This window comes from Oenanthe melanoleuca, chromosome 2, assembly GCF_029582105.1.
Source record: "Oenanthe melanoleuca isolate GR-GAL-2019-014 chromosome 2, OMel1.0, whole genome shotgun sequence".
NCBI lineage: Eukaryota > Metazoa > Chordata > Aves > Passeriformes > Muscicapidae > Oenanthe > Oenanthe melanoleuca.
In genome coordinates this window covers 146,333,263-146,345,739 of record NC_079335.1, presented here as the reverse complement: position 1 = coordinate 146,345,739, position 12,477 = coordinate 146,333,263, and the positions used below count along the sequence as shown (strand labels likewise).

The following is a 12,477-nucleotide window of genomic DNA, read 5'->3' as shown; positions in this document are numbered from 1 at the left end:
AAAAATAATAATAAAAAAAAAAAGAGAGTGCAAAAGCAAAAGGAAGGAAAAACAAAGAGGAGGAAACTTTATGGCTGGGTAAACAGCTGTAAGCAATGTCTCTGGTCGGGTCAGACCGGTCTGAGTTGACAAGGCAGTGTCTCCAATTATACAGCATGCTGTAGCCTGTAAAAATGAAATCAATTTGTTATTTTTCTGGGAGAACATTCTAGCGTGAGTTCACACATTTGGGGAGCCCGATGAGTCAGTGCCAGCAGGAGCTCCCAGGGCTGTGTGTGTGCTCTGGGGTCTGTGTGTGCCCCTGAAGGAACAGCAGAGAATGGCAATAATTTCCTTCACTGGAGCACGGGCAGGGAAAATCCTGCTGTTCTTGCCTCAGCCTCAACCTGATGGTGCTTTTCCACCCCTGGCTCTCGTTTCAAAACTGGCTTCAGCACGGAGCAGTTTCAGGATAAAATTCCCCCAAGCACTTAAGCACTTAAGCAATTTAGAAGCCCAAATCCAATCTTTGCAGGGATCTGAGGTCTTGGAGCCCAGTCCTCCAAGGAATTCAGCACTGACATAGCCCAGACCAGACCTCAGCACAGGGGGATGAGCCTTAATGAGAGGTTTGAAACCACAATATGTACTTTATATTGCTGATCATTTAAAAAAGGTTCAAGTTGGGATGCTTTAGGGGTGGGGGGAAGAGAGCTGGGAGCATTAGGACTAGCCACAGCCCTAATTATTATTGAAATTCAGAGTAGGAGTCTAAATATCTTTACATTGTGTAGGCATTTTTCATTGCCTAATATGCTGCTTTTATCCCTTCCCTCCATTCCCCTAATTTAGCACACCTGACCCAGAAAATTAGAGCTATTTTCACCTAAAACTTCATTCCAGTGCCCAAGTTATATAAGCATTGTGCTGGGGAGAAGGAGGCAGGTTCTTTTCCAGGCCAGCCAGTGGTTGCCTCACAAACACACATTCTTTCCATTTGTCATGAAACCCTGAGAGGGGTTAGGCTGGGAGAAGTCAGAAGTAAGGCAGCAAAGGTGTTTACATGAAACTTCAAATTACTCCCCTTTCATTTGCAAGTAACTGTTGTTCCTGGTCCCAGGTAAATTTATCCATCAGCAATATCATTAGATGAGTTCATTATAACCACGAGATTTACAGCACTCATAAACTGCAGTGTAGGTGGCAGATTAAAATGTTAAGGCTTATACATCTCCAAAACCCTGCACTGCCATCCTGGCACGTTTTTGTGAGACAAATGGAGCTGGAGGGAGGCAGATCCCAGCTGGGGAGACCTGCAGGTCCCCCAGATGTGGGATGTGGGATGGGAGCAGCACCAGGGTCACTGGGAGCTGGACCCAGCCTTGAAAACGTGGTTTGAGGGGCCATTATTCTGCTGGTTGTTTTTCAGATGACATGTGTAGCAAAGGAGTTAATTGCCTTGGGTAATTAAAGAGTTCCAAAGACTTTTTCCAAGGAACTGGGTTGTTAATACTTGTATTCTCTCCTCCTCTGTTCTGCAGATCCTAAGGGAAGACAAAGTCAAAGCAACATCTCTTGCACTTAGGGTGGAAGGTGCTGAGTGTTGTGGTGTGCCTTAGTTCCTGTGGGAATTCTCTGTCCTGGCCAAACCTCAGCTCAGGGAATTTTGCTTTCTTAGCACCCACTTGAAGCTGCCATTGAGCTTATTAATTTTCAAATCCAGCCTCAATCTACTCCAAATAAGCTGTTGTGGTCCAGGTTAGAGATAACAAAGACTTTCCTCAGCCTCCTCTTCCAGCCCTCCCAGCATTTCTGAGGTTCTGCAAAAAAAAAATAAGGATGAAATTCACAAAATTCCCAGGAATTTAGCTTGGAAAAAAAGATGTCCAGTTTATGCTCCTGATTTTTGCACAGCCAGTGCTGCCTCCTGGGCATCTCCAGTGATTCAGCCCACCTATCTGAGGCATCTCTCCCAGCTTGGGCTGAGCTGCCCTCTGGAGATGCTGATCTTGCTCCATGGACTGTGGCAGACAGAGAGCTTGGCCCAGATTCCCAAATTTAAATGGTCAAAGTCGGGTGAGGTGAGTCCCACGCTCAGAGATCCTCTGATGAAAGGTGCTGCAGAAACACAATGCTGCTGCATCATCACCACCACCTTGGTGGTTATTAATACAGGGCAAGGGTGAGGGAATTATTATGGGAGAAAAGTCACCTCTGTGCCTGGGTGCTCGCAGGATTGGACTCAGCCACAAAATTATGTGCATGCTTTCAGGGTTAGAGGAGAAAAAAGGATTTAAATATAGCCCTTGTGCTGGACTTGGAGGTGAGCAGGTATCCAACAGCAACAGTTAGCCCAGTAGGTTGCAGCCTTTTTCTTTTCCAGGCTGGTAGAAAAAAAAAAAGTCTGGAAGGACAGACACCTGCACAGTGAATTTGAGCTGCCTATAACAGGCTTAGATTCCTTTTTGTGAACCTCTCTGGAATGTCTTAGTCTTGATAGTCTTCAAATGTTGAAGACCCCACTGCAATCAGTGTTGCAGAGAGTCATAATTTGTGAATTAAAGTATGACACTTCTGTAATTAGACTGCTTAGGCCTAAGCCTGATTGTTACTGGTCCATGCAAAACAACAAACAACCCCCAAACTGGAAAAATATCTTTCACCAGAATCAGTTACTTGATTCACGCCTTCTAGAGCCAAACCTATCATTTTGCTGATCTGTGTTAAGGTGGTTTCCAAGTTTTCAACTAAAACATCAATTAAAAATTGTGTTACTGTCCACATTTTGTTGTTGTTTGGGTTTGGGATAGTTTTAATGTCATAGAAGAAAAACCACTCTGATGGAGGGACATTAGTGAGCAGAACAATTTCCTTTTCCATTTCAAATAATGGGGTGTGGCAAGATCCACTTCCTTTCTTTTCATTCAAACATTTCTCTAGGTTTTGTTTTCATAGTAAAACAGACAAAAAACCCACAGCATATGGTGGAATATTGGTATTTCCTGTGTGAAAAACCTGGCCATTCAGTGAATGCAGAATTTAAAGTTTTTCTGCCTGTCCACCCTCCTGGCCTCTGGGCTGGTGGTTCAAGTCATAGAATCATAAAACCACAGAATGGCCTGAGCTGGGGGGACCTTAAAGATCATCCAGTTCTGCTGCCATGGGCAGGACAGATTCCACTATCCCAGGTTGTTCCAAGCCCTGTCCAGCCTGGCCCTGGGCACTGCCAGGGATCCAGGGGCAGCCACAGCTGCTCTGGGCACCCTGTGCCAGGGTCTCCCCACCCTCCCAGGGAATAATTCCTTCCCAATATCTCATCCATCTCTGCCCTCTGGCAGTCTGAAGCCATTCCCCTTGTCCTGTCACTCCAGGCTCTCATAAATTGTCTTTTTCCATCCTCTTATGGGTCCCTTCAAGTCCAAGAAGTTCACAATGAAGACACCCTGAAAGTCTTCTCTTTTCCAAGCTGGACAAATATGAGTGTCTCAGCCTTTCCTTATGCTCCATCCCTCAAATCAACTTTCTGGCTGCTCTTTGTGCTCACTCCAGCAGGTCCATGTCCTTCCTGTGTGTCCACACAAGAATCTTGTGAACATTTGTGTGGAAGAAACACAGTAGGCTCAACTCCACCTCCTGTTCCTGGTCTCTGCCTCTGGGATATCCTTCCCAGCTTCCATCTGTCTCGTGTCAGCCCTGTGTGGTGAGGGTTTGTGGGATTTGATCACAGCTGATTTACAGATCCTGCCCCAGGAGCCTCTTGACATTCAGAGCCATTAGCCATTCATGGCAGCCTCTAGTTTTGGAACCTTCTCAGCCTTCCAGCTGCTCATTTCTCCAGAAAAAGTGGTTTTAGGCAGCCTCAGATACATGCATCTCCAGCTATCTTCTCAATCTCAATATTTTAGGATCATAATGCCACAGATTTATTGTGAAACTACGTATTTTTAGACAAACCACTCTACACAATTTGTCCTCTCCTTCATCACATGGCTGAGATTCTTCTAAGGGATGTGGCACCACAGAGAGGCAAAAATTATTTGGAAAGGAACAGGGGCTGAGCTGAACCTCTGGAAAACTGGATGGGTTATAAGAAAGGATTTGGAGGAAGTGTGGAATCTTGCTGTTCTCCCTGCAAAGGGAGAAGCACTTAAGGCATCTACAAGAGAACATAAATCCCCTCTTCTATGAGCAGATGGACATCCTTTGATTTAACTTCTTCTCCAGCTGGACAAAAGGAGCAAAGTCACTCCTGGTGCTCAGTTCTCAATATTTGGTGGGGTTTAAGTGCACTCAGGGTCTTATCCTGGGTCATTTGGCAAGCTGCCCCCTTGCTGCTCAGCATTAATAAATGAAGTTATTTCCCTGTGTCGGAAGGACGTCCCTGGAGAAGCTCTCAAAAGGCCTCTCCAAGATGAACAGCAGCACAGAGCTCCTGCAAAGCTCAGGAATGGCAGAATTCAGGGGGAAGGAGCAGGTGGAGGAGTCTCCACATGCTGCTCCTGATGTGTCAAGGACTTTTGACACGCTGGGAAGGTGGTGACCTTGGAAAGTCAGTGGAGTGATGCTGTACAACGAGGTCATCCAGAGCTGAAACCTTCTCAGTTTCTGACAAAAAACCTTCTCAGTTTCTGACAAAAAAAGCTCTGAGCAGGTATTTCCTGCATATTTCTCCCTCCTAACCTGGCTGGGGTGTCCATTCCAAGAGGGAGGGTACATGTAATTTATTAAGAAGGTGGCCAGGTACTTATTTACAACGGCTCTGCTGAAGGAGCAGATAGATTGAGATAAGGGAAATGAAGAGCTCTCTAGGTGTGTTGGCAAAGAAAAATGCTCACTGGAGGTTGAATTAAACACTTCAGGGCATGCAAGGCTTAAAGATAAGCTAAGAACTTTGGCTGTGGACATACAGAGCAGTGTTTTCATGGCTCCTCCTGTGCTAGTGGGAAGAAAAACATGATTGGTTTGAAAGGAACAACTCTCTGACCCCTTTCCCTTGAGCAGTGCCTGTTCTGAGTGTGTTTGTAAAATTGAGGGTTCAGGAATTCTCCAGAGGAAAAGGAGAGGCTGGGGTCAAAGCATCCAGGAAATGTTGGTGCTTTGGGAATTTAAAGGTGATGCCTGGTTAGACCACAGTAGAGGACACCCAGCCCACTTCTCAAAATTACCCACATGAAGGAGATTGTTTAGGAGGATTGCTCAGGAGAGTGGAAAAATGCAAATGCCAGGTTTGATCATTGGAAACAGTGAGAGAAAAAAAAATGAATGATGGGAGCTACGAGAGAGTTGAGCAACACTGAAATGAGATTCTGATCTTTATAGACTTTCCCAATCTTTTCTAAAGGTTTGGATGTTGGGCTGCTGTTGGGTTTTTCTGGGTGGAGGAGAGGGCTGGGAGGTTCGTAGGGTTCCCACCTGATGATCAATAATAATGACAGGGAGCTGAAAGAACTGGGTTCTCCCAAAAGATAAATTGACTTTAGAGAGGGAGAAAGTGTTTACAGCTGGAAGCAAAGTAGAAACCAAAAGAGGGTGCTTGGGGAGATGTTATCACACCCCAGGAGCTGAGAGTGAGCCAGGAGGAGGAGGAGGAGGAGGAGGAGGAGGACTGTGCTCAGCTCTGCTCATGGGCAGATGTTTGGAGATTCCACCCTGCACCTTCAGCTGGAAGTCAAGTGACTCCACACTGCCCAAGAAATGCCAAATTTGCCTTGCACTGTCTCAGGGCCTGATGACACCTTGAGAACAAGGCTCTTGCTGGAGATTGTCTTTTGCAGATTAAACTTTCCAGACTGTAGCACAGATCAAAGTGAGGTGTGACTGTTTCCCTGCTGAATTGAGCAGGGAGCAGTGTGAAAAAGCAATTCCATGTTTTGGGTTTTTGTTTTAATCTTAGATGATCTTCCCAGCAATGGAAATGAATAGTTGAGGGCAGCAACCTATAAACTCCTCTTCCTATGATTGGTATTTTCATTCTACCACTGTAGTAACCATCAAAAAAAAATCCCAGAGACAGGCTTGAGTTTGGCTGTTCATATGATTCAAGTTCATGAGGTTAGAATCCTAAACTTTTTCAGGGTCCTACTGAAATAGCTCCAAAAAGTCCTTATGGCTTCACAGCATGGTGGATGGAGCCTGCAACAGGCTGATGGCAGCTCAGCAGATGTTTTATCTTTATTGGGAACTGGGTAAGAGATTTTGGAAGGCTTTGGGAATGTTGGTCACTGCAGTTGACATGGAAACAAACTCCACAGATGTTCCCACCAAAGTTAACTTCAGACAGCAGAAAACATCCACACTTTGGACTCTCTGTAGTCCATGGCTGGAGGATGAGTTGGAACAACTAAATTCATGTTCTTCCCCAGAGAGTTCAATGAAGGCTTCTCTGCACATGGTTTACAGAGATAAGATCACCTACTTCCCAATCCTAGAGCTGTGAATACTCCTAAGTCCCAGTCTTGGTTCCATGGATTGAGTTTTGGGTACCTGGCACCCTAAATCTCCATTCCCAACAAGGTGACAAAGGCAGCACACACACTCAGCACTCTGAAGCCTGAAATAGTGCTTTTAGTCCAGAAATTGTGGTGTCCAGTGTTTTGTGCAATATTTAACAGTGAAACAAAAATGTACATTTGGCATACATTTCACAGGCAGCTTACTGCCAGTTGTGTACCCTGAATTAATCCAAAGCTCAAAAAAACCCATATCTGTCCACTGAGATAAAGAAATGAGTTGAATGTGTCCTTTCCTCAGTTTTCTCCTGTGGGTTCCTGCAGGAACTCGTCTCCTTCCTCCAGCTGAGCTCTCTGCATGGCCTTCAGCACAGGGCTGGACTTTCCTGGGTGGGACTGTTCCAGGAACTCATCCATCCTCATTGTCAGGGATCATGGCATGATTCACCTGGAGACTTCCACGGTGCAGACATGCCCCACTCCAGTCAGCCAGGGCTCTGAGTCTCACCAGCACAGCCAGTGGGGGCAAGGTGATTCAGCCCAGAGCACACAGCTCACCTGGATGGAAGTGTCTGCTCCTCTCCCTGACTGGTTGCAAAAGCAGCCCTGGGGTGAGCAGACCAGCTGGAGACAGCCCTGTCACAAGCACTGGAGTGTGGGTGACAGGGACACAATTTCTGCTCCCTCCTTTTTAATGTAATGGAAATAAAAGGGACACTTCTGGAGGGCAGTTCATGCCATTTGTCTCAGCTCCCCTCCCTGGGGTAGGATGAATTGTCTCTAATGTTGAGATTCATCATCTCCCAGAAGTTCAGCAGAGGTGGAAAGAGTTTGGGAAATCAGCTGGAAACCCTTTGCTTTTCCACACACCTTCCACCTTGTCCATCTAAAGTTCATCTACTGCAGGGCAGGTTCTTGGCTCTAAAATCCTGCCTGGAGCCATTTGGGATCCAGAAACAGATCCTTATTTGCCTGGAAAGGATGGATTTGTAAAGCTCAGTCTGCAGTTAGCAAAGCCCTTGAGATGTGGCTCCTGCCCATGTGAATGTCCAAATTCTTCTCACTTCTGTCCCCTCTGGAGCAGAACCTCCTCCTCTCCTCCAGGACAGGAGTTAATTAGCTGCAAGGACCCTTCTCTTTAAAACAAACACAGTCACATTAAAATAATTTTTATCCCAGCCCAGAGAACTGCTAAAACCAAGCCAATTTTCTTCTGGACTTCAGCAATGATAGAATCCTTGTGTTATTTTTTAAGTAAGAGCAAAAGAGAGTGAAGGCTTTATTCCCTGGTGGTAATTCAAACACACCAGGCTGTTCCCAAATGAAAACCACACAGCAAAAAATGAATGTAAACAGAAATACACACTGCCCAGGCAGGTTCCTCTTTGTCATTAATTCAGGGCAGAAAAGACAATCAAGAGATTTAATTAGAAGAAAAGGAAATTATACTCTAAAAAACCCTTCAGTTTTAGTAATCAAGGTTATTATTAGAAGCACCAGTAAAAAACACTTTTAAAATCTATCTAATTAGCTGCATATCTGCTGATCTCCCTGCAGAGCTGACTTGTTTGTCTCCAAGGCTTCACCAACATCAAGGTTCATGGACACTCCTTTCAAGACTTCCACTGGGCTGAGCACAGAGTTTGCACTCAAGTTTAATTGGGATTGGTTTTTGCTTGTTGGTTTGGTTTGGCTTTAATTTCACTCCCCTCACTTTAACCAAAGCCCCACAGAACTGTTGCCCTTCCCAAATTCTTGGTGTTGCCTTTCCAAAGCCTCAGAGCTTGATGGTTTCTGCTGATGGAGTTATTGCTCTGGGTAGCTCTGAAAGTGCTTCTCAAAAAGATTGGGCTTGCTCAGCTGCCAAAATTCCCTATAAAACATCTTCTAGAGGTGGAGTTCAAAGAAAGAAATCCGTGTTTGACCCCTGGTTGCAAAGGAAATGGGAAGGAGGGAAGGAGGGAAGGAAAGGGAAGGAAGGAAGGAAGGAAGGAAGGAAGGAAGGAAGGAAGGAAGGAAGGAAGGAAGGAAGGAAGGAAGGAAGGAAGGAAGGAAGGAAGGAAGGAAGGAAGGAAGGAAGGAAGGAAGGAAGGAAGGAAGGAAGGAAGGATACATTTCACAGCACAATGATGGATCAAGGCTTTGAGAGGAGAAAGAAAAGGGAAGGAAAATATTAAAAGTTGAATTTTTTGCTTTGCTGGGCCTTTAGTGAACTTCAGGAGATGTTCTGAGGAAGGATGACAACGAAAATGATATTTTCTGGTGATGGGGATTGCAGAGAAATGGAAGCCGCTGATTTTCCATCGCTATTCTTCCGAACCAATTACAAAGGTGAAACCCATCCTGAAAACATCTCTTTTCCCATTTTTCTCTGGCCAGGTCCTTGGCAATTGGTCACCAGTACTCGTCCCTGGGCACTCAGCCCATCCTGTGCGGGAGCATCCCGGGGCTGGTGCCCAAGCAGCTGCGCTTCTGCCGCAACTACGTGGAGATCATGCCCAGCGTGGCAGAAGGGGTCAAGATCGGCATCCAGGAGTGCCAGCACCAGTTCCGGGGCAGGAGGTGGAACTGCACCACTGTCAACGACAGCTTGGCCATCTTTGGGCCCGTGCTGGATAAAGGTGAGTGAGGAGCTGCAGGTTTGGGAAGGTGAATGTCCCTGGTGGAGTGGCAGAAGAGATCTTGAGAAAAATCCTGTGAATTTGTTCCCTCCTGATGTCCAGGAAAATGTCCTGCAGGAGACAGGATTTGAGCTGGATAAAGCTGGGAGCAGGAGGTTGGAGTAGAGAAGTCCCCAAGTCCCTCTCAGCACAAATTATCCCATGGCCCTACACCCTGAGAAGGAACACAGGTTTATTGTGTTTGCAGTGCTCAAGCTGGACCTGGCCCCTTTCTGACCCTGTGCTGTAGTTTCAGCTCTCTAGATGATGGCAGAGGGGAAATGATGGGCTGTTGGGGATGGTTCCTAGGGACTGGACTCAGCAAATCAATCAGTTTTGATGCTTTTATGAAATGCAATGAAGATCAAATGCCTGGGGAAATCACCATCAATTAATGCTTCTGCTTTCCTTGGTTATGAACACAGTAAATTAGGGTGCAAATTCAGAACAACTGTTTCTGCACCCCTTGATAGGAGTGGGAACTCTTAGAAATGTTCTGCCCTAAGTTGTTGAATCTTGTGAGATTTAAGCCTCAATATAAGCCTGAGTATCTGATCTTTTCCCTTATAAGTTGGTAGGAGCCTGTGAGAACTCCTTTATCTTTCCTTCTTTTTTTCTTTCTTTCTTTCTTTCTTTCTTTCTTTCTTTCTTTCTTTCTTTCTTTCTTTCTTTCTTTCTTTCTTTCTTTCTTTCTTTCTTTCTTTCTTTCTTTTTCTTTCTTTCTTTCTTTCTTTCTTTCTTTCTTTCTTTCTTTCTTTCTTTCTTTCTTTCTTTCTTTCTTTCTTTCTTTCTTCCTTCCTTCCTTCCTTCCTTCCTTCCTTCCTTCCTTCCTTCCTTCCTTCCTTCCTTCCCTCCTAGAGCAGGGAGCATCTGCAATAGTTTACTGTGTATATAATTGATCTATACCCACCTTGGGCTGTGTTCTGCAGTGTTTCCCATCTGCTTTTTTTTTTTTTTTTAATATTTTTTCCTCCTGCTGCATCACTCAGAACAGATTTGGGCATTTTCCTCCACCAGCCCATGCTGCTCCTGGCCTTGAGGACTTCCAGTGATGGGGAGTCCATGACCTCTCCTGTCAATGTGCTCCCAGCCAGCCTGGGATTAGACACCCCCCATGTCCTGCAGCAATTTTCCTTGTAGATAAACTGCCCCTCAGCTCCCTGCTGACCACAGCAACCCCAACCCCACAATCTGCCAAATTCTCTTCTCTCCCAGCAGTGCCAGCACCAGGGTCTGTCCCTGCTCCAGACTGCAGGTTTTGGGTATCCAGGCTCAGGGAGGGAGAGGAGACTGGGACGATTTCATAACTGAAGAATGTTGTTCCTTGAGGGAGAATCAAACCACCCTTCAGTTTTGCTTCACCTACAGCAGGAGGGGGGTGAAAAAAAAAACAAAAAAAACAACAGCTCAGTTGCATTCTTGTGCAGCAGATCCCCCAGGGTAGGAACATACTTGAGCTCCTACCCAGAAAGAGAGAAGGGGAAAAGGAGAGAGAGAAAGCAAGGAAGCAAAAATCTGTTTTGCAGTCTGGATTTTAAGTCACCAGCAATGTGAGTGCAGCTCTCATGTGAGCCAGTGGGAGCCCCATCCTCTCTCAGCACAAAGCTCAAGCATCTCCCCTTTGCCTCACAGACTATCTGCACTCCTTTCTCTGCAAAGGGCTGATTTTAATGCCTGCAGGAAATCCTTTCCAGGCCCAAATCTCTCTGAGGCTGCCCTTGCTGCTGTGGTACCTCATTGCTCATTCAGGGCTAGGCTCGAGCTGTGATTCAGCAGTGCCAAACTGTCACCAGGCTCTGGCCCTGTTAAGAGCCATGTTCTGGTATCTCATCTAAAACTCTTTTTCCCCATCAGCCTTTTTATGGGAAAAGATCCCACATGTTTTAGCTGAGACTATATTTATACATAATTTATTTTTTTTTTAGCCAGACCTAATGTCCAGAGGTCCCTTCCAACCCTAACAATTCTGGGATTTTGTAGTGAATCACACATTAAACAGGAATGGCATTATCAGCTTGGCTACCAGGGAATGGTGATGCCCAGGGGATCCTGCCCTGCTGCTGTTGAAGGCAACACTTGACAGGCTTGGCCCTAAATCCTTCTTGCCCTTTGTATGTCACCCAGGGCAGAGGAAGAGCAGAAATCCCACACCCCACCCTATTTCACTGGATTACCCTATTTATTCTGGTTTGCAAGCCCTTGGCTGTAGAATAAACTTTCCCTATTCCATTATCCAGAGAGGTCTGGACTTTCTACCCCTGGGAGTGTCCAAGGGAAGTGGAAGGTGTCCTGGCTGTGGAGTGTGTCCCTGCCCACAGCAGGGTGTAATGAGAGGAGCTTTGGGGTCAGGGCTGTAGAAAAGGGCTTTTCTCCTCCTCTGTGGTGTTATGAGTGTATGGGCAGGTGTGCAGCTTCATGGAGAAACTTTCAGACAGGTGCCACTCTTGGGTCTTCCTTGCAAACCCCAGGAAAGGGGAGTTTTGGTCAGTTTGGACTACTTAGAATGCCCAAAACTGGATTCCTATATGGGGAAAGAATTTAGTCTGATCTTTCTCTCTACCTAAGCTTTACCTGCTTATCATTTCTGATATAAAGACACTACAACTCATTTCTGGTCTCCCAGAAGTACAAATCTCAATTGCTGGACAGTAGAAAAACCTCTCACTTGAATTTTTCCAACAGTAATATCAAAAAGAAAAATATTGTTATTTGTTTTTCCACCTGTATTTTATGAAGTGGAGAAAAACACAGCAATGGCCACATGACCTGAAGTGACACCTGAGCCACAGCTCGTGCTCAGCCACTTTCCTGAGAGGCCTGGCAGTTTGTAATGCAGTTATTGCATCTCTCAGTTTACCCAGGAGAAGGGAAGATTTTTGAGTTGCCTCTAAAAATAAACAGGATAAAACTTTGGAGGAGGTAGCAGAAGGACACCCCAGCACTGACAGCAGAAAGTGAACAGTGTGACCTGACAGGCATTTCCCATCTCCAGCTGAAGTGGAATTGTGCCTTTTGCCTTTATTTTAGCTTTTGTGGGCTGAAGAGGCTGTTCATGCTTAAGCTGTGAGTTTAGAGTCTCTCTGAGCTCTCTTTGAAACTCCTCTGGGCAGAAATATGAACCAATCTCGAGAGGAGTAATACAATAAAAGCTTATCATGGCCCTGTCTCTTTAAAGGACCTCAGCACATAATTAAGTCAAAATAAAAGTTTCCTCTCCTCTCCCCCATTCAATAAAAGTAAATTACCTCCAACTATTTAAACCCGCTGTTCGTTTAAATTTAAAAAGGGAGCCCTTGTCTATCTACTTCTTTCACTCACTCCCACCTCCTTCTGCTAAAGACTGGCCAGGGCTTTAAACCTGCCAGCTGGGCTGAGAAATGGTTAATAGT

The 12,477-nt window shown here is 45.5% G+C and overlaps 1 protein-coding gene across 1 annotated transcript in view; it reads left to right on the top strand.

The window, feature by feature from the left end:
• WNT3A (Wnt family member 3A) overlaps window positions 1–12,477 on the top strand; it is an 84,987-nt gene that overhangs the window by 39,534 nt on the left and 32,976 nt on the right. Inside the window, exon 2 of the mRNA XM_056484431.1 lies at window positions 8,808–9,049. Within this exon, the coding sequence (XP_056340406.1) occupies window positions 8,808–9,049 (242 nt within the window). The remainder of the gene's footprint in view (window positions 1–8,807; window positions 9,050–12,477) is intronic.